We start from the raw sequence: 20,528 nt of genomic DNA, 5'->3' as shown, positions 1-20,528 counted from the left end.
CGACAAGCAGATGTAAACAGGGTCTTTCGGGTTGAAATTGGATGCGGAGAGGGATACTGCTGTTGCTAACCATACATGTCAGAATATTATATGTCTTCGCTGTCGATAAAAAGAGGTGTGATGATGATGATGACGAAGGGAGCAAAGTACAGAGATACCATTTGGGAAGAGCGTTTTGCTTGTTGGATTTTTTTTTAGTTCTTTTTCAGCATCTGAATAACGATGTTCTTCTTCCCGCATATCTTCTTCTACGACTGTGTTCTCTCCTTCGAACAATTGTATCGTTTTGCCGAAGCGTTTGATGGATGGTTAGCAACAGCAGTATACCTACCGCACACAAATAGTAGTATGTAAGTGCAATACCGCATTACGCAACCACGTCAAGTAATACCTACCTGGTCAGAGAAAAATAAGCAACGAAGAGAAAAGAAACTCAAAATCCATCCCAGACACGGGTGGCGCGAAGAGCACGAAAAGCAGAGAAGAAGAAACGTTGAGCCAAAAGAACCCATTCATTATTATTTAATTCGGTTTAATACCGTCCGGAATCATCTCATGTGGGTTCGATGTAGTCGTGTCCGTAGGGCTGCAGTAGTAAGTTTTCCTTGATCCTGCTTTTTCCTCGTTAGGGTTAGGAGTTCAGACAGGACAGGGCTGCGCTCGCTTTCTCCGGACCGGCATATCGGGTCGTTTCGCTTGTTCGCGTCTGATTTGTGCTTTTGACTCGGGCTGCTTTGGAGGTGGATTGTACTGTACTGTATATGTGTGTGCCTCAGGCAAACTATACCATTTGCAAGTGACTATCTAAGGTATATGGCTGAGAAAGGGGGTGGCATATATGCGTTCTTTTGCCGGTAATGCGAATCACAGACGATATTGGCGAGTTATGCTTTGTAGATGCTCCCGGATGCAAGAGTGTGATTTGAGCTTTTGTTCTAGGTCATTTGACTGATGTTTTAGTATACTTGGTCAAGCCATCATGATTTCTCCTCAGCAACCTCTGCTGCTACTTCTGTGCTCTCAGCAGGTACATTTTCAGTCGACGCAGACTCGGTCTTCGCGGGTTCTGCGGGTGCGGTTTCCTCTGCTGGAGCAGCCACTTCAGCCGGCTTGGTCTCAGACTCCTCCTCGGCGACCTCTTTGGCGTCATTCGACGTCTCCTCGGGCGCTGCTTTTATAGCCTCCGCTTTCGGCTGCTCCTTTGGCGTGGGACTGAAGATCTCGGCGAGATTGTATCTCTTGAGTTCTTCAAAGTCGGAGGGAACGACACTCATACCACATACATTCTATGGACGTTAGTCTTGATGGTTGTCGTTTCAATGAGAATGTCCAGACTTACTGTGTACGCTTCTACTACGATGAGATCATCGTAGTTCTTAAGATCGACTTTGTGGCCATGTCCGACCATTGCTGCCACTTTCTGGATGATGACATCACGTTTGAGCACGTTGTGATTCCTTAGGGTTGGGCGAATGGCAAACTATCGGGTCTGGTCAGCCAAGAGCTCTGTGACTATCTTTGAAAGGTCTTACCTTTCTGTGCTCTGGAGGATCCTTGTGGAAATGAGGCGCGAGCACTTTCTTCGCCACCTCATCCAGACCCTCCTCAGATGCTCTTCCCATCAAGGTCATGGGACTCAACCGCTTCGCGAATCTTGTTCGCTTTCTGCCAGGGTTGTTGAGTGCATCTCTGCAGATGTGTCTCACGAACGAGACGGGCTCAATTGGTGCTCTAGTTCTGAAGAAGAGAACTACCAGTAGTATGAGTAACCTTTTCGAGACATGAGTTATGAGTGTATAATGAGAGAAAAAGTAGAGAAGTGAAAGCTTACCACACTGTACGTCAAGCTTGATGGGGATGAAAAGGGGCTCTTGGGTGGGTTTCTTGATCCCCTCGACCTCGGCCTTGATGCTAGCTTCGAGATCCATTTCCATGTCATCGTCTACGTCCATCGCCTCTGCAGCGAGCTGGTCGGAGTAGAGCTCTTCAGCGTACTATGAATGGTTAGATTCAGTCTGATCTAGGTTTGTATAGCAATGCGCCAAGCAGGAAGAAGTCAAGAGTGGACGTACGCTTCCGAAGAGATCTCTCAACTCAGCAATGCATTTGCCCTCTCTACCCTTGTCGCAGGTCGCCCAGATACCACTGTCGCCAGGCTGAATGGAACGGTTCTTGAATGCTTCGGCATTCTTGTTCCAGCTACCCTTTCCTTGCTTGCCCCTCGGTTGCTGCTTTAGTTCAAGTTAGCTTCCCTGGTCCATATTTCGTACATATTCTATTGCATTATTGATAAGTGCATACCTTTGACCTTTTGCTAGAATCATCGCCACCGAAAGCACCTGCTTTGCGCTTCCTCGAGTCGTGGGTATCGGCCATGTTAATTATTATGATTTAAAATTTCGAAGTGGTAGAGGTATGTTCGAAGTTTGAGTGACGCGCGCGAACAGGTCCAGAGGTAATTTCAAAAGGTTTAATTTGGAAAAGGGAAGAAGAACAAGAGTGTCGGTCTGTATATAAACCACCTCAATTCAAGTCGCCTCTCCTTTCAGAAGTTTTTAAGGTTGTTCTTTTTTTCGTTGAAACCACTTTGCGAAAGATTCCGCATCTATTGGGAAAGGAGACAGAGACTACCAAATTGCCGCTTCGGCGCGGCTCGCAGTTCTCGCGTGTTTTTTCGCGTCAGTGGCTGGTTCTGCTCTGGGTGGGCTTCGATACCCGTCAAAAACGTTCGAGCGTTTCGCCCACCGGAAATTTTCTCTCTATAGATTGCCAAGTGAATTGGACGTTTATTTTCTCTGGACTTGGTGGGGTTTGCACTCGGCGGATGAATCGTTGGGTGAATTGGAAAGTGAGTTTGATATTTAGCAGGAACAACAAGGTACAGTTTCGCGGTCTCCAAGGACAATATACATGTTAGGGAGATTTGGTTTCATGATCGTCAACGCACGTAATTCAGCTACGAAAGCAAAGGTCAACGCAGTATGAAGAAGACGCAATTTTATATTCAAATAGCCAGCAAAGCTGCTGCAAGAGACCATCTACAAGTATACCAAGCAATAGCAACACGCCTGATTTCGATGCATTGCAAAGAGATAAAAATGGACCATCCACATATGCTCGTGAGAACCACCCAGGCCAACAACGCCATCGACGCCTCTTGACTCCCAAAGATAAAAGAAGAAGGTGTGTTACATTTTTGAGAACAGGAAGAAAGATCAGAGGAAGCGTACAGGGAGAAGCGCTTAAGATATGCTCTTGCGCGACTTCTTCTCCTTCTTCTCCTTCTTCTCTTTCTTGGGAGTGTCCTCGGCGTCGACGGCACCCTCGCTCTTTCTCTTCTTCTTCTTGTCCTTCTTCTCTGACTTGTCCTCCTCCTCGTCGTCGACCTCCATGACGTCGGACTTCCTCTTCTTCTTGTCCTTCTTCTTCTCCTCCTTGGCCTTCTTCTCGCGCACCTTTTGCTCTGTTGCGGCGCTAGTGATGCCGTCGGCCATCTCGACGTCCTCGGCGGCACCGGCGGTCGGGTCGTCGACGTTGATGTCGGCCAACACTGAGTTCATGGCAGCTTGCTGTACAGTTTGTTAGCCATGATCTGTGATGATTGTATAATTGATAGCACTTACCATAGCCTGCTCGTTCTTGGTGGGAGCCTCGCCGGTAGCGTAGAAGTTGAGTCTCTCCTCAACCTGGGCCTTGAGGGCCTCACCGAATTTCGTGGTCGGTGTCTCGGAGAAGTTGTCGATTCTTGAGGCAATAGAGGTCTTGTTGGCGAGGAAGCGAGAGATACGACCCTTGTTCTTGGCACCAGCACGTCCAATGAAGGAAGAGTGGTAGATGATACCGAACTTGGGAGTGTTACCCTTGGTCTTGAGGGCACGGAAGAGAGCCTTCTCGGCACCGAGGATCTGCACGGTGGAGGCAGGGTACTTGGCCAAGTTGGTAAGAGATCCAGCCTTGGAGATGAGACGAGCGCCGACGGTCTCGCCGATGAGAGCAGCCAAGTTGGGAGCGACTATGCCCATCTTAGAGACTAGGTAGTTGCCGACGCTCTTGCGGTACTTGGTAAGCGAGACAACGCGCTCAGCGAATGCCATGACGTTCTCCATATCAGCTTCGCCGATGTCTTGACCCATGGAGACTCTGGCAGCATCGATGATAGCCTTGGCGACGGCCTCGTCGTCATCGACAATGGCGGCAAGCTCGTGAAGGCTGTCCTCGGAGAGAGCCTTCTTGTCCTTGATGTGAAGAGCGAGCTGGGCGTACTGGAAGTTGTCCGAGACAATCTTGACCAGCTCGGGGAAGTGCCATCCGTACCATTCGCGGACACGCATGCTGAACTGGTTGACGGCCTTGTCGAGGTGGTCGATGGTGGCAATGGCCTGGATGATGTGGTTGTCGTTCTTCTGGACGCTGAACTTTACCTTGGCGCGGGAGTAGGCGTGACCGAGACCAAGCTGGGCACGGTCGACATCGCCGGTCTGGAGTTGCTTGAGGAGCTTCTCGGCGTGAAGACGAAGACCACGGAGGAGGTCACCAACGACCTCGCTGGTGTCAGAGGTCTCGCACTCGACGTAAGGGAAGGCGGCCTTGATGGATCCAGCCAAGTTCTTGTCGGTGACACCGAGGGTGGTCTTGCTCTTCTTGCTGGCCTTGGGCAGGTTGGCCTCGAGGACGGTCTTGAGGTAGTCGGAAACGATACCCTCGGAGACAAGGTTGGCGTTCTCGAGCGCCTGGGAGGCACCCTGGAAGGGAGCGAAAGAGACGAGCTCGACCATCTTGCCGAACTTGGCAAGATCCTGGGATTGCTCCTGGACTTCCTTCAGGCGGTTACCGACAGTGTCGGCTTGCATGCGGACCTTGTAGATCTGGGGGTTCTGTCAATACAATGTTTCTCTCGACGTCTCGACTGCAGATGCAGAGATAATGGCTAACCGCATAGCCCACGGAGGACTCGTGGAGGAGGTAGTCGACCGACATGGCGGGCCTTGATGAGCTTGACAAGCTAGAGATGAGTTCTTCTGGCCACTGCCTGGGTTGGATGTCGCGGGCAACTGCGCCTCTTGTCGTGGATGAATCTGCTGGCGACGAGAGCGGATTGTGGTCAGTTCGCTTTCACAATTCGTGAGCTTCGCAGAAAATATGCGGCAGGACTTCGAAATTGTCTAAATTGTCTTGGCTCCAAAAATCAAGAGAATATCTTCGCCAAGCCTTTCCAGAGACTTTTGCGGGCAGGTGCCGTTGTACAGTACAGTAATTGAGGCAGTCGCCGAAGCACGGCGACGCACCCACCGCGCACTTGCCTTGCCTGCGTTCTGTGTTCTGTGCTCTGTACCTTATTCGGCAAGCGCGATCCAGCTGCGGGAGCGGGAGTGCTGTGTGAACTTTTGGAGCAGGAGCAAGAAGTGTGAAGCAGCAAACACAGTGGCATAATATTACCGCAATACCTCTCCACTCATTGCTTTCACCACAGTTCATATATATTCAGAGTCCTGGAAACCGCATATCAACAGCATCGTTGAGGTTACCACACACCTGATAATCCAAGCGACATGTCTGCCGCGCAATTACTTAATCCAAAGGCGGAGTCCAGGGTATGCCATACTCACTTTATATCACCGTTGTAGAAGCACCTTACTGACTCACCGGCTACAGAGAAGAGGTGAGGCACTCAAGGTGAACATCGCCGCCGGTGAAGGTCTGCAGAATGTCCTCGCCTCCAACCTTGGTCCGTCGGGAACGCTGAAGATGCTGGTCGACGGTGCTGGAGGCATCAAGCTCACCAAAGATGGAAGCGTCCTGCTTCGCGAGATGCAAATACAAAACCCTACCGCTGTCATGATCGCAAGAGCTGCAACCGCACAAGACGACATCACTGGAGATGGCACCACCTCAGTAGTGCTCATGGTCGGCGAGCTTCTCAAACAGGCAGAAAGATACATCTCGGAGGGCCTCCACCCCAGAGTGATCGCTGATGGCTACGATGTTGCAAAGACCGAGGCTCTCAAGTTCCTCGACACATTCAAGGTCGACAAGGAGGTCGACAGAGAACTACTCTTGTCCGTTGCCCGAACATCTCTATCTACCAAGATCAACGCGACCCTGGCCGAGCAGCTCACCCCTGACATTGTCGACTCCGTACTTGCCATCTACAAGGCTGGCGAGAAGCCTGATCTCCACATGGTCGAGATCATGACCATGCAGCACCGCACAGCTGCTGACACTCAGCTCATTCGTGGCCTGGCCCTCGACCACGGCGCCAGACACCCCGACATGCCCAAGCGTGTCGAGAACGCCTTCATCCTGACCCTGAACGTTTCGCTGGAATACGAAAAGTCCGAGATCAACTCTGGCTTCTACTACTCGAGCGCCGAGCAGAGAGAGAAGCTTGTCGAGTCGGAGCGCAGATTCGTCGATGAGAAGCTGAGAAAGATTGTTGAGCTCAAGAAGGAGGTGTGTGGAGACGACCCCAAGAAGGGCTTTGTCATCATCAACCAAAAGGGTATCGACCCACTGTCTCTCGACGTCCTCGTCAAGAACGGCATCTTCGCCCTCAGGAGAGCCAAGAGAAGAAACATGGAGAGACTGCAGCTCATCTGCGGCGGTACTGCACAGAACAGTGTCGACGACCTGACGCCCGATGTTCTCGGCTGGGCAGGTACTGTCTACGAGCACCAACTCGGCGAGGAGAAGTACACTTTCATCGAAGACGTCAAGGACCCCAAGTCGGTCACCCTGCTCATCAAGGGTCCCAACGGCCACACCATTGCCCAGATCAAGGATGCTGTGCGCGATGGTCTCAGGAGTGTGTACAACATGATCGTCGACGGCAGTGTTGTGCCGGGTGCCGGTGCCTTCCAGATTGCCTGCGCTTCACATCTCAACAGCGAGGCCTTCAGGAAGACGGTAAAGGGCAAGGCCAAGTGGGGTGTCAACGCTTTCTCCGATGCACTCCTCGTCATTCCCAAAACACTTGCTGCCAACTCTGGTCACGACGTACAGGATGCCATTGCATCCCTACAAGACGAGCACAATGAGGGTAACGTCGTCGGTCTTAACCTGACCACTGGCGAGCCCATGGACCCGTCTCAGGAGGGTGTCTACGACTCGTTCCGCGTCCTTCGCAACTGCATCGCCTCGTCTACTGGTATTGCATCAAATCTGTTGCTTTGCGATGAGATGTTGAAGGCACGACAGATGGGCCGTGCGCCTGGCCCTGGTGGTGAAGACATGCAGTAAAAGAACGGCAATGACGGATGAGGTCATGTCTCCATTCGATCCTTGCGCGCAGTCACGGGCTCGCTCACGTTAGGTTGTCTTGACGATAGCTACAGTACGAGCTGGAGTCACGGGCAGGCGGCAGGCCTGCGCAGGGGGAGCCATTCTTGTCAGTGGGACCAGCATCAGATCGCATCGCTTGTACTTGTAGTTGAACTGCTCGCACAGCAGCTGTGCGGAGGGAACATAAAAAAGAATTATAGAACATGTGACATGACGATGTGCGCAGCATAACATCCATCCCAATGAACCTGGACTTCCCCTGTGACTTTGCAAGTGAATGTCATGGTATTCACATGTTGGTGCGTATAGCCAGCATGTATCGACAACGGGAAAGCATAACTTGGTGCCACGAGGGCCCAGCATCTGATAGCACGGTAGATTGATTCAGGGACGGTGAACACGGATGAAGACTGTGGTTGGGCGAAATTGCTTCAAGAAGCTACTGTACTCGGAGATACCATTGTGTGCTTTTATATATATGTATTTACGTGTCGAGATATACAGTATTGTGAGCAGCAGAACAGTGGTGGAAGATGTGGCCGTCTTGTATTTACCCATACGGGTAATCTAACTTGATTGAGGGCAGCTGCAGGTCAAAGCCACGAGGGAAGCCTCTGGACCCTTTAGCACAGCTGCACATGACGGTGCTTGCGGCTCGTATTGATCTGTGAATGCGCTCTCTGTTTCAGTCGGTTGGAAGAATGCAATCTCTACTACGAGAATTGTGTCTCATGTCCATAGCGTCCGGAGGAGAACAGCCTGCCGAGGAGAAATCAGAGATGTCTAGACCTTCTTCGGCTTCTGGCTAGAAGGCTACAACTCTCACGATCAAAGTTCGATACAAGGCTGTGAAGGAGTATCGGCGCATCTGATACACTGGCATTCTTTATAGCGTCTAGGGACTGCGGAGAAGCCCCCCTTTTGGGTTCCAAGTAAGGTACTTTTGACTGTAGAATCACAAGAATGCTTTAGGTCGGCACACGCCAAGGTTGTGGCTACCGCAAGAAGGGAAAGCGATTGAAAGAAGTGGACGAGTTTGTCAAGTTGCATTCACCACCTTACCTTTGATTCCTTTATGAATGAGGGTCAAGTCATTCCATTCGTATCGAGGTAGAAGATAACTGAGTAGAGTACTTTACTTGTTCTTTTTGTCCATTTCCCGTCATTCTGTTTCTCGACCCTCCTTGAAACCTCAAGTCACGTTGTTATTTCCCTTATTTGCTGTATTGTTATTACCACCAGCGTTCCGACCTCGTACGGTGGCATGAGTACCACTTGACAGTCTTATCTTTTCACCCCGCCCCCCCAAAAGCATGTTTCGAATGCGACGGTATCGGGCGTTCATAGCGTTCGCCGTCATTTCCATCCTCATTTTCTACCATTTCTCGGGTTATGGAAGTTGGACCACGGCATCAGCCATTGGCGCAGGCTCGCTGAGGCAGTCCGGGTCTGGAAACTCTCCCACCACGAATGAACAGTCTACACAACAAGGCCAGGCAGGTCCTGGACAGGAAGCAGGGAAAGACAAGGAGAAGGAGAAGGAACTGGCATATCCTCCAGAATATACCCCTCCGCCCTTCGATCCGAAACACCAAGTTGTCTCTACAACATCAGCTGCGGTATTACATCCTGCCCCTACTCCAGCTGCAGCCGCTACACCCGCCGGTCACCTCAAGGCCGGCAAGATCGAGCTCGATGACGCAGTGCTCAGCGACATCATCGCAACGAAGAATGTTGCCACGAAGACGAATAAGCCCGCCGTGACCAGCGATCCCCCAACCGTGCCCGAAGTGCCCTTTGGCTACGAGGCTGAAGGAGATGCCATGTTCGAGTCCACGGAGCACGCCACGTCAACCATCCACTGGTCTAGGCAACCAGAGCATTTCCCTGTTTCTTCGACCATCCAACTTCCCACTGGCACACCAAAGGCCATCCCTCGCATTCAGCATACTTTCAAGGCCGAGACCGAGGAGCAAAGAATCCATCGCAAGTCCAAACTGGCTGCAGTCAAGGAAGTGGCAGCGAGGTCTTGGAAGGGATACAGAGACAATGCATTTATGCACGACGAGGTCAAGCCTGTCACTGGTGGATTTAAGGATCCCTTCTGTGGCTGGGCTGCAACCTTAGTGGATGGGCTGGACACACTGTGGATTATGGGCCTGAAGGAAGAGTTCGAGGAAGCTGTGAGAGCCGTTGGAAAGATCGATTTTACCACAAGCCCCAGGAAAGACATTCCGCTCTTTGAAACGACGATTCGCTATCTTGGCGGTCTGCTCTCTGCTTATGATTTGAGTGACTTCAAATACTCGACGCTTCTGGACAAAGCCGTGGAGCTGGCTGAAGTCCTGATGGGTGCTTTTGATACGCCAAACCGTATGCCTGTGACTTATTATCACTGGATGCCAACGTTCGCCTCGCAGCCTCACCGTGCTGCCACACATGTCGTGATGGCCGAGCTCGGTTCACTTTCCATGGAGTTCACCAGACTGGCACAGCTGACGAAAGAACCCAAGTATTACGACGCCATCGACCGAATTTCGGACGCTTTTTATGTCTGGCAAAACGACGCCGTCAACGGCACGCTGATCCCTGGGCTATTTTCCACTTATGTCGATGCTAGCGGCTGCGACAAGCCTGCTCAATTGCCTATGAAGAACACGAGGCCCAATCTCCACAATGGTGCTATGGACCCGGACACTCTGGACAGCGACAAAGTTGCAAGTCACCCGGTGAAGATCGACAAGAAGCCCTTGTCCGATGCTGATGAAGAATCTGCTGGACAAAACCAGCCTGGAAAAGCTGGTAAGATTTCTGGATGGGACGACCCCATCGAAGAGGGAGCTTTGGACACCAAAGCCGGCAAGAAACAAGTCTTGGGCAAGACGGGTGATCGCTCGGCTTCTGATTCAGCTGTTGATCAGCCTGTGGGTAAAGTCGGCAAAATCTCCGGCTGGACAGACGAGGACCATGAGCTTAGCTCTACCAAAAAGACTGTCGAGGATGACGAGACCACTCTCGACAGCAAGGCAGCGAAGCAGGAGCTTTATGACGAGATTCATAATAACACTGCCGCTCCCAAACACACGCAGCAAAAGCGTCAACTCGGTGGCGAATTAGCTGATGTTGCGGAAACCCCGAAAGCCGTGAAAACTGCACCAAAAGCAGTTCAGGACTTTCAAGAGCAGACCAAGCCCTTCGCTCCCAAGCTCAGCGGTGAGCAGGTCTGTATCCCTCAAGGTCTGGTGTCGTCTAACCGACGAGGCTCCGACACTTTTACTCTCGGCGGCATGGCCGACAGCACCTACGAGTATTTACCCAAGGAGTACGTCCTTTTGGGTGGGCTTGAACCCAAGTATCGCACCATGTACGAAAAGTCCATGGACGCGGCCATCGAGTACCTTCTCTACAGACCCATGACCCCTGACAACCTCGACATCTTGATCAGTGGGGAGTTTCTTGCCTACCGAGATCCCGATACCGACGGTGACAAGGGAAGTCTTAAGCCAGAACACGCTCATCTGACATGTTTCGCTGGTGCCATGTTTGCCATGGGCGGCAAGATTTTCAACCGCAAAGAAGACGTCGAGATTGGCGCAAAGTTGACAGAAGGCTGCGTTTGGGCATACAATGTCACAGCTACAGGCATCATGCCGGAATCTGGTCAGCTCTGGCCTTGCAAAGACAAGACCGACTGCGAATGGAGCGAGACCAAATACTGGGAAGAACTTGATCCGCACGGATTCGTTAGAACAGGCAAGAAAACATATTCACCTGTGGCCGCTGCCTCGTCAGCTGTGGCTCCCAAACCTGGAACGCCAGAGTATCAGGCGCAGTCTGACACCTCACCGTTGCGACCGGCCAAGCCCGCAAAACAAATCCCAGATGATTCTGTCTTGACAAAGAGACAAGGAGGTGCCAGCCCCGGCCAGACTTATCCTCGGATATACCAAGACTCGAAGAACGCAAAGGAAGATCTGGACGAGATCCCTTCGACCCCCACGAAAGCATCCAACTACCCCGATGGCACCGTGCGAGAGCCTGTGGACGTGGTCAGCAAAGAGCCTCTGACCACAGAAGAATTTGCGAAGCAGAGAATCGAAGACGAGAGACTACCGCCCGGCTACACGCGCGTTAACAACCGGAAGTACATTCTCCGGTAAGTGACCACGCCCCATCTCATCCCATCTCCTCTCACCCCTCCATTTCCGTGTATGCCCCTCTCCTCAATCCCACAGCCCACTAACTCCCAAACTCCAGTCCCGAAGCCATCGAATCAGTCTTCTACATGCACCGCATAACCGGCTCCCCCACTGGCGTGAAGTAGGCTGGCAAATGTTCCTAGCGATCAACGCCACAACATCCACCGAATTCGGCCACTCGGCCGTCGCAGACGTGACCAAAGACCCGTCGAACACCTATCTCGAAGACTCGGAAGAGAGCTTCTGGATCGCCGAGACGCTCAAGTACTTTTACTTGCTGTTCGAGGAGGAAAGTGTCGTGAGTCTGGATGAGTGGGTGTTGAACACCGAGGCGCATCCTTTCCGTAGGCCAGACGCGCCCGCGAGGAAAGGAGTGGATGGGGGTGCTGAGAAGGGGGAGAAGGTCAAGAAGGAGGGGTTGGGCATTCCGCTTGATGGAGGGAGTTCCGCTGGCGATTAAAGCGGTCTGTCTGAATTCTCTCTTTTTTGACTTGTTGTTGAACGATAGCTGGCATAAGATAGCTAGTACTCGGCACCAAACAAAGTCCTCCTTCTTGATTGAGAAATCGTAAATGTTATACTTCCAGAGGGTACATGGCAACAATGGTCTTGCGATCGCCAGACATAATATATTTGCCAACTGATTGAGTCGCACCTCGCATGAAAAGGGCATGTCGTATAGCCTGCAGGTACATAGCAACTCTGCTCTGTTCTGGAGGGTTGGCGAGAATGAGACTGAAGAGGAAAGCGAGGCTGGAAGAATAGGTGAGTCTAGCAGGAACAGGTGGATCCACAAAAACAACATAGCAAAGGCGAAGCAACAAATGATCAGAAGATAGCCAGACCCACAACCAAGCACGCACATCGCGAATCAAGGCCTTATTGTTCCAAGTTTTGTTTTCTGCTCAATTACTGGCTATATACGTAGATAGACATATATACATGTGTGTGAGATAAGACATGTGAAATCTCGGTGGTCGAGTCGTTACGGCTGGCTAGCTGGCTGTATGTACGACCCGACTGCCCACCACTGTGATCGGAGCCATAGGTGCTTGTTTCGGCACTTTTACACCTTTGTCATTGGTGCTCCTTTGAGGACCACCCACTGGTCTCCGGGGATTGATCGAGGCTTCGTCTTCCCGGCGCCTTTTCTTCCGCGTTCCTCTTTTCGTTTGGCGTCGGCATTAGAGAGACGTGAAGGTTTGTCTAATGGACGAGACCAAGTGGACGAGACCATAGAATAGGGAATGAGAAGAGTGTCTTCGATCTGTTGCTTCACGGCCTCGAATAGGAGAGTACAGGGAAGCAATGCGGATCTGGGACGTTCGGTCCCCGCCGCTTGTAGTCGAGATTGTTATTCTGCGGCCATACCTCATGGCACGCATTGGCGAGGAGATGGAGAACTGCAATGTAGCTTTTTGTTGACTGTATCCTTTCCTCCTGCCATGTATGCACTACTTGGATTCACAGAGGCGGAGAGAATGGCTTTTGCTGTGGCTAGCGTGTCCCTTTCTCTGTCAATCGGTAGCCTTGTATACACTGCCATGGGCGCTTCCAGATATGGTATGTCGACGGTGGCGCCGTTATATAGGACTGATGGAATAGGGGTTCGTCATATTTGACGGACGGCGGTGGATGTTGGTAAAGTGATCCTCTTGCAACGAAACATTGGCTCTGCTCTGCTTCCGGAGTCTGAGATCACTCGCTAGCTTGGCCTTGCGAGGAGGTCCTTTGATTCGCCACTGGATGGTCGCCTCCATTCAGTGGTCTGCTGGACATGGATGGGTCCGCTATGGCGTTGCTTCAGATGGCTTAGCATAGCCATCTCACGGAAACGTGTGAAAGGATGTCCCGAGGAAGGATATGATGTTATGAGGCGACGAGCCTCAACTTTGTCATAAGAATGGCTCCTCTGCTCACACGAGTCGTCCAGGATAAAAGTCACTGTCTGCTGATGCTCTCGAAGACCATCTATGCAGCTGAGCCGGCATCTCAGCATGGCAGTGTGAAGGGTGGTAATGGTGATGATGAGCGTAGTCGTCCTTCAGGACCTCCATAGCTGTGACATCACCGCCACCACGAAAATCCCCGCTACTTGAACCCACACTCCTGATGTGAGTGAGGTCACTACTGAAGTCCGAATCCCGTCGCTTACCCTGGCTGCTGCTCGCGTTACTGTTGACCATGGTCGGTGAAGTGCCGGCGGACATCGATGTAGCTGACCTGAAAGTTGGCACGAGTCCAGGGAGGGCTTTGTCGTTTTGTGACTCGTCCGAGACTTCGATAGACAGTTCCTTGCGGGTACAGACGGTTTTGACCAGCTTACTCAAGACTCCAAATTCGAGCTTGAGTTTGATGGAGTAGATCATACCCTTGAGTGTTATCTGGATCTGATACAGATCCGCAAACTCGACACTAACCAAGGCAATGTCGGCTACGATGATCGCGATGTTGACGGCGGCAATCTCCCACATAATCTTTCGGGTGCGCCCTTCGTAGACGACCTTTAGCAGACGGTTGATCTCCCATAGGTAGATCCCAGATATCAGTAGTTCCTGAACAGTGAAGGCCACCATCTGGATCCGCTCCATGACTTCATATCCACGGACGTATTTCATGGAACTTGACGAATTCGCCCCGAAAACCAACACAGCTGTAGAAGGACACATTAGGGAGGTGTTGATCAATATGCCATACAGGATCATCTTCAGCAATTTTTGGTTCTGAGTAATGAGGTGCAGTCGACTCCACAGGACCAAAGATTGACCTGTAACCATGACTATCCATCCAAGTGTCGTCATGGTGACAGGAGTCAAGTCGTGCTCGAAGAGTGAGACGAGTTTACCCCAGGCTCCGACGATATAGATGGGAATGGCTAACGCGGTGACGAGAAGACTCCAGAAATATGTGCCCGAGTATTTCTTGAAGACAAAAAATATGAGAATGATGATTTCAGCCGAATTGTACCTACATCGAGGAGCAAGGTCGTATTAGTGGTCGATCAACAAGAGTAATAATCAAGATCACTTACAATGCTATAGCTGTGAAGCTCATCATGGCGCGCAGAATGTTCATGTTATCCCCAGTGTACCCACCCACGATCCCATTACCAGGCGAGACAAGCGTGGAGTTCCGAGAAGCCATGATGGTGGCCCAGTCATGGTCTATTGGTAGCTTTTCTATCTCAACGTGCTCCGTCCTCTGCTAATCTTGACGACACCTTTCGTGTATGATTGAGCAGGTCAAGAAAATTATATAGACATGTGAGGCAACACTTTAAACCACAAATCGGGAAAGGGAAGCAAGTGTGGATGAAAGGGATCATCGAACATGTATGTATACACAAGTCAACCTACCATTTCGCTCCCGTTACGCACTACTTCGTATACTGGTCGGGTGGTCTAGTCCAGCTCAATAAACACCAGAGTCAAATGGCGCACGAGGCGCGGCGATCCAATCATGGGGTATGGAGGAAGGGGGAAAGCCAGTAACAAGGATAAAGTCTACATGTCTACACTGCCTTATGTTAGCCCAGCTCATCTGACTGAACTGGCCAATCGAATCACCATCGCATTCGCTTCCCGGAAGAAACGTCCAGCATTCTCAAGATACAAGGGTAAAAAAAGCCATCTTCTCCGCAGATCTCGACCGGCGGGTTGGGATGCCGTCGAGAAAGCCCGTTCCCGAACAGCCCGTAAGATGGTCTTGACATACAAGGGTTCTCGTACAGTACGTACAAGAAGGATGCTGTCACCGCCAAACACTTGATCAACGCCTTCCGTTTCTAACGGTTCTCCCCGTAGCATGTCACCGTCGTCGACGCCTTCCCTTCCCCGCGCGGCTAACGGTGTCTTGTATACCACAAGGGCATACCGCTCCTTTCATCATTTTTGAGATTCATTTGCGATATACAGGCATACCTGAGCTTTTGTGTTTGCTTCTAAATCTGCATAGACAAGATACCCAAGGTATCTCTTGTATCTGGATATGTGCATATGCATGCGTGGCTCGACTTGACAGCGTTGCATCAAGAAACTCTAATCCGACTGCAATCCGACGAATCGGTTAGAGGTGTCACTGGTCCACGGTTGGTCGGGTATATGAAAGACAAGATTGCCTCTCTCTTGGATGCTTGAGCCGCATACGTGTGTCATTCTTTCAAACGATGACAGCCCGTTGCTCCGAGTCGCAAACATACTGCTTATGACATGATGTCTTGTTTCCATGTATTGTTTCCATGTACGCGAATTGGAAGAACGCCGGAGGCACGTCTGAATTACACATCTTTGATCATCGTGAATAGGGGCCGAATTCATCCGTACGTAGATGCAGATCAAGATGGAAGTAGAAAGTACTTGTAGATATCTAGCCCTACATCTGGACGCACCGCTGAGGGTCAGCAAGGCCATTAATGTACTTCCCGCTTTCGCTCAGTACAAGTATAGTACACAGTACATTATCATAGTAAGGTTTCCGTATCTGCGTACGTCTTCCCCCTACCTTACCCCACGCGTCTTCGACTTTAAGCTTGCACCTACCTCGTCTTGGCTACCTTATTTCGTACAAGTACTACCTTTGTATACGATGAACATCTATCCGGGAGAGCAATCGCGACTATTCGGCACCGCGATGCGAGCCTTGACGCGGAGTTGCTGCTTTCCCAGATCTTTGACCGTCGGATGCCTAGCTTGATATGAACATTTCTGAAAATGATGCTTGACTCCATCTTGATCTAGGCGCCTTGCTGCGTTTCCGCGTGTTGAGATCTCGCGCTAGTCTCTGCTGTTCGAGTGCACCTTGGAAGGGAATCGTTGCCAACCTTCATGAAGAGAACTAACCTAGCTTTCTCTATACCGCGGAATGCATATAGCGGAGTTATGCCAAGTAGTAAACAAAAGCTCGACTCCTTTCATTTCCCCTCAGATAGTTTGAGGTACATGATTATATCCCAATCAAGCCACGAGCCCGAATGTCACAGCCTGAAACCCTTCCGCCTGTATACCCACGGTCAAACCTACAAAAGCTCCTCTTCTCTTCTGGTCACCCTCCAGCCACGCAACCAAAAGGAAACACAGGAACAGCGGAGCCTGGAAATCTCCCAGGACTTGCACCGGATCGCCAAGTTGGTGAAAAACTCCCGAAAGTGCTTGAGCAGATCTTAGTTGCCCAAGATATCGAACTGGGATGAGCTGAGCCTGTGTTTGTGTCATGAGGCTGAGCAAGGACATGCTGCCCAAATCATCGAGTGTCGTGGCGTCCGAATAAAGGAACCCAGCCATTATCCATCTACGAGTCTACAGCCTACAGTCTGATTATGATCTCTACCCGAAACACAATAATGGTTTCATACCTCCTACATGATACACAGACCCGACCTCTTCATCTGCCCCAAACCCAGGGATCAGACCAAAGTACCTCATCATAACAGTAAACAGTACCCAGATCGCGAGATCGTACAAAAGGAACCACAGTACAAACAAATAAAGCAAATCCAGCAGGACCAAGAAGAGGAAATACTTATCTACCGAATTACCTACTTCCGCAATAACCTTACCTTACCCGTCTTTTTCCCCCTTCGTCCCCCGCACTTTCGACGGTTTACTCGGTAACTTGCCGGAGAGTGACAGTGACATATCGGTACAAGGAGATGATGCATTACCTTGCCTTGCATTGCCTTGCCTCGTGGACAATGCAGCAAGTGCATACCGTCATTTCTCGTCTATATTACCTTGCCTGTGTTTGTATCTCGTACATTGCACGCAAGGCGAATTATGTAGACAGATCGGCGTCCTCGCCTTTCGCACCTCTTGTGTTTTGCGTAAGGTACTTCTACCCTTTCACCTCTCCGTGACTCCCGATATATCGATTCCCATCTCCGCTCTTTGCCTCCCCGGGTTCTCTTCGTGCCACTCTTTCTTCGCGTCGGGTACGGTCCTTCTCACTTTTCCGTTCCTCTTCTTGTGTGCTTCATGTGAGGAGGGTAGTAAGAGCTGGTGGACGATCTTGCCTATTTTCTCGATCGCGTCGTTCTGGGTTCTTGTTTGTTATCTTCTCGAGGATTAGTACGGAGGTTGGCTGCGGAGGAGCTGCAGCTGGGACTCGAGAAAGATGATGGAGAGGGGGTCAAGGTGAAGTTGGTCTTGTCTTTTTGGTGTGGGAGATTTCTTCCATGAGTGGGAGATAAGAGGGATGGCTTAGGTGTGCATGTGGATAGTTCTTGAGTAATAACTAGGTTAACCTTTTCTTGTATGCAGAGCTCATGTTCATAGGAACGAGGTGTTGATGAGAATGTAGCTATTTCTCTTGCTCTCTAGATCTGGGATTTGGTCGAAGGTTCTCTGTATTAGATTTGTCACGAGGATGAGAGACAAGAAAAGAGGCTACAGCAGCACTTCGTCCCTGACATTCACCACCGTCACTGCTTGTCTACTGGCTTTCGCCCACCTCGCACTCGTCACTATTCCGTCTGCATCCCACTCGAAGTCCACCTCTCCTCCGCCCCTCAGTCGCAAACCCTTCACACTGCCTCCTCCCCACGCTGTGGGAATAGCAGGACCCATGACGACAACCCTCGTGCCAACGAACCCATGCGGCTCCGGCAGATCCACAACAAGCATACTCAGAATCGCGCCCACGAACCCGAAATTAGCGTCGATCTGGAACGGCTCGTTGTGCCCACTGTACATACTCAACAGGTTCGGCGCCATGTTTTGAGCCAACGTGAGCTGGAGTTCGCCGTATGCTGATAAGCTGTCGTTGAGGCGAGCCCAGCATGCTGCGCGCCAGACTTTCTCCCAGCCGGCGTTTGCGTCTGCGATTCCCGGACCGCGGGAGAGGAGAGATGTGTGGACGGCAGAGGCGACAGATGTTGTGTTTGTGGTGTCGTTGTTACTGCCATAGCCAGTGCTGTAGCCGTTGAGGTATGAGGAGAGGGATGAGCCGGGATACCATCCTATGAGATGGGAAAGGTGACGGTGCGTGTCGTTCTGGACGTCCATGTCAATTTTCCATTCTTGGACTTGACCCCAGGTACCTATGTGAAACCCTTTGTCTAGGGTCGTCAAGGTCGATTTGAGTGAGGAGGTGAGATCGTCGTCTGTATCGGCTAGCTTGGTGGCGGCACTGAGAGTATTGATGAAAAGAGAATGCAGAAGCTGTTGATAATGGGTGCAGCCAAACGTCGTCTTTCAGAACATGTCAGCAACTTGCTATCAAACTTCGAGAGAGCACACGTACCAGTCCATGTTCAGGTGAAGAACAAGGGTTGACCACGAGTGATCCATCATGGAAGTACCGGTCCTTCTGCAACTGACTGAGCCAGAACTGCGAAATCGCTTTCAACATTGGGTAGCCGACTTCTCCCAGCCAGTTCACATCCTGAGAGTAATCATAATGGTCGGCTACATGCAGCATCATCCATGCAGCACTCGCAGGGTAATTCGCCCAGTATTCGTCCCCTGTCTTCATGCCTGTATGTCCGAAAATGTTCATCTCGTCATGCGTCACCCATCCTGGCGCATCATATAGAAGTCTTGCCGTCTCTGAGCCCCGAGGCGCCCAAGTCTCGTTCATGTATGTCCAGAGTGCCTTTTGCAAATCTCCTAAGCCAGTCGCATCAATACCCCAATGATTCATCTGAATATTGATATTGGCATGGTAGTCAGCGCCCCAGGCGTTTCCAATGCCATAAGCCCACTTTCCTTGAAGATTTGGTGGTAGGGACTTGTCGCGTGAAGACGAGATGAACAGGTAACGGCCATATTCAAATTGAAGACTCTCAAGATAGGGGTCGCTGTGTGGCCCTTCGGTTTGATTGTAAGCTGCGATCAAATCTGCAGTTTCTTTGCCAGCTGATCTAAGGGGGTCTGGCAGCTCAAGACTGAACTTCGAGCTTAGACTTGTAAAGTCGCTGACGTGCTTATTCATGAGTCGTGGGAATGCTTGTGCAGCAGCGCTTGCGGCCGTTGAAGCAACGTACGCAGTAGGGTCAAGTCCTTTGAAGGAGTAGTCCGTAGCAGGAGTACCTTTGGTTTCATCGTAATCCGTCCCCGCTGCGATCACTAAGGTCAAGGACTGTGACGACGGTACGACATGCAAGGTTCCTGTCTCGTTGTGGCAAGTAATGTTGCCTGTTGACCCAATCACACGAGCTTCAGCAGCATATACCATGCCGATATCAGCTTGTGTGGTTCCTCTGAAACGTGCTGATTGGGTCGAGTGCGAGCACGAAGCCCTGACCAGAGATGCGTTTGCTTGCTCATTTGTAAACACGATGTCCACTGGTGGTAGTTGTACTGTGGACGCGATCCTATATACGCAAACACTGTCCGGACAGGAACAAAACACCTGGCTAGTGAGGATCAGCACCAATCAGAAAGTTGGAGAAGTGTGAAAAGACTACCTGGTGAAGGAAGCGTTTGCCGTGTGGAATGTCGTCGTATGGATACCTGTATGCAGGTCGAGCGAACGTTTGTAGTTGGTGGCATTCGAGACGCTCTGTATAGAGACCGAGAGATTTCCGAGCACGTAATAGCTGCCGTAATTATCGTCACTACCCATCAGAGCAGAAACGTTGCCTGTTCCATTACGGAAGATCCTATCTCTGATTCCTGGTAATGCCGAGGCAACAGGTGCTGACGGGTTGCCTCCATCGTAGCTTGCATTTTCAAAGGGACCACCACTCCATAGCGAGTCTCTGTTCAGACTGAATTTCTCATGTCCTGGTTTTCCAAAGGGCAGGGCTGGTTCTACTTAGGCTTCGAAGACGAGGCGATGAATGGAAGATGCATACCAGCTAGTTGGCCATTGCCTATAGGAAACGCGGTCTTGATGATGTCGTTGAAGCTTGCGGGCTGACTTGACCAAAGGCGTTTCGCACTTACACAACAACATAGAAAGCATGCATGGACGACAGCTGCAATCCAGGACTTGGGTACCATCGCGAGGGAAGCATGCATGAGTCACTTGCTATAATAACGAAGAACTCGAACAACTGACAGCACTGAGAGAAGAGACTATGAGAGCTCACAAGGCGACCTACGATCGGTTCCT

The 20,528-nt window shown here is 50.9% G+C and overlaps 6 protein-coding genes across 7 annotated transcripts; 2 read left to right on the top strand and 4 right to left on the bottom strand.

The window, feature by feature from the left end:
• Positions 1–977: 977 nt before the first annotated feature.
• On the bottom strand, positions 978–2,376 carry AAFC00_006712 (uncharacterized protein; the record flags this gene model as incomplete). The annotated part of the gene is made up of 6 exons (XM_069346704.1): positions 978–1,286; positions 1,340–1,480; positions 1,533–1,750; positions 1,832–1,994; positions 2,073–2,231; positions 2,302–2,376. The coding sequence occupies 6 exons, from the start codon at positions 2,374–2,376 to the stop codon at positions 978–980; spliced, it is 1,065 nt and encodes a 354-aa protein (XP_069199582.1).
• An 866-nt stretch (positions 2,377–3,242) lies between these two features.
• AAFC00_006711 (uncharacterized protein) lies at positions 3,243–4,977 on the bottom strand (the record flags this gene model as incomplete). Its single annotated transcript, XM_069346703.1, has 3 exons — positions 3,243–3,569; positions 3,624–4,865; positions 4,933–4,977. The coding sequence occupies 3 exons, from the start codon at positions 4,975–4,977 to the stop codon at positions 3,243–3,245; spliced, it is 1,614 nt and encodes a 537-aa protein (XP_069199581.1).
• A 572-nt stretch (positions 4,978–5,549) lies between these two features.
• On the top strand, positions 5,550–7,236 carry AAFC00_006710 (uncharacterized protein; the record flags this gene model as incomplete). The annotated part of the gene is made up of 2 exons (XM_069346702.1): positions 5,550–5,591; positions 5,653–7,236. 2 exons carry the CDS (start codon positions 5,550–5,552, stop codon positions 7,234–7,236), a joined length of 1,626 nt encoding a protein of 541 aa, XP_069199580.1.
• Positions 7,237–8,591: 1,355 nt separating this feature from the next.
• On the top strand, positions 8,592–11,602 carry AAFC00_006709 (uncharacterized protein; the record flags this gene model as incomplete). Its single annotated transcript, XM_069346700.1, has 2 exons — positions 8,592–11,434; positions 11,536–11,602. 2 exons carry the CDS (start codon positions 8,592–8,594, stop codon positions 11,600–11,602), a joined length of 2,910 nt encoding a protein of 969 aa, XP_069199579.1.
• Positions 11,603–13,393: 1,791 nt separating this feature from the next.
• Positions 13,394–14,621, bottom strand: AAFC00_006708 (uncharacterized protein; the record flags this gene model as incomplete). The annotated part of the gene is made up of 2 exons (XM_069346699.1): positions 13,394–14,444; positions 14,509–14,621. The coding sequence occupies 2 exons, from the start codon at positions 14,619–14,621 to the stop codon at positions 13,394–13,396; spliced, it is 1,164 nt and encodes a 387-aa protein (XP_069199578.1).
• Positions 14,622–17,857: 3,236 nt separating this feature from the next.
• AAFC00_006707 (uncharacterized protein) lies at positions 17,858–20,434 on the bottom strand (the record flags this gene model as incomplete). Of its 2 annotated transcripts, none has more annotated exons than XM_069346698.1 (4): positions 17,858–18,661; positions 18,714–19,827; positions 19,879–20,218; positions 20,269–20,434. In XM_069346698.1, 4 exons carry the CDS (start codon positions 20,432–20,434, stop codon positions 17,858–17,860), a joined length of 2,424 nt encoding a protein of 807 aa, XP_069199576.1. The 2 variants fall into 2 exon arrangements, with proteins under 2 accessions (XP_069199576.1, XP_069199577.1); XM_069348366.1 differs by having other exon boundaries at positions 20,269–20,416.
• Positions 20,435–20,528: the final 94 nt, after the last annotated feature.

Source organism: Neodothiora populina, assembly GCF_041146345.1.
Source record: "Neodothiora populina strain CPC 39397 chromosome Unknown canker_contig_8, whole genome shotgun sequence".
Taxonomy (NCBI): domain Eukaryota; kingdom Fungi; phylum Ascomycota; class Dothideomycetes; order Dothideales; family Dothioraceae; genus Neodothiora; species Neodothiora populina.
Note: the sequence above shows the minus strand (reverse complement) of the source record. Positions and strands in the feature narration are given on the sequence as shown.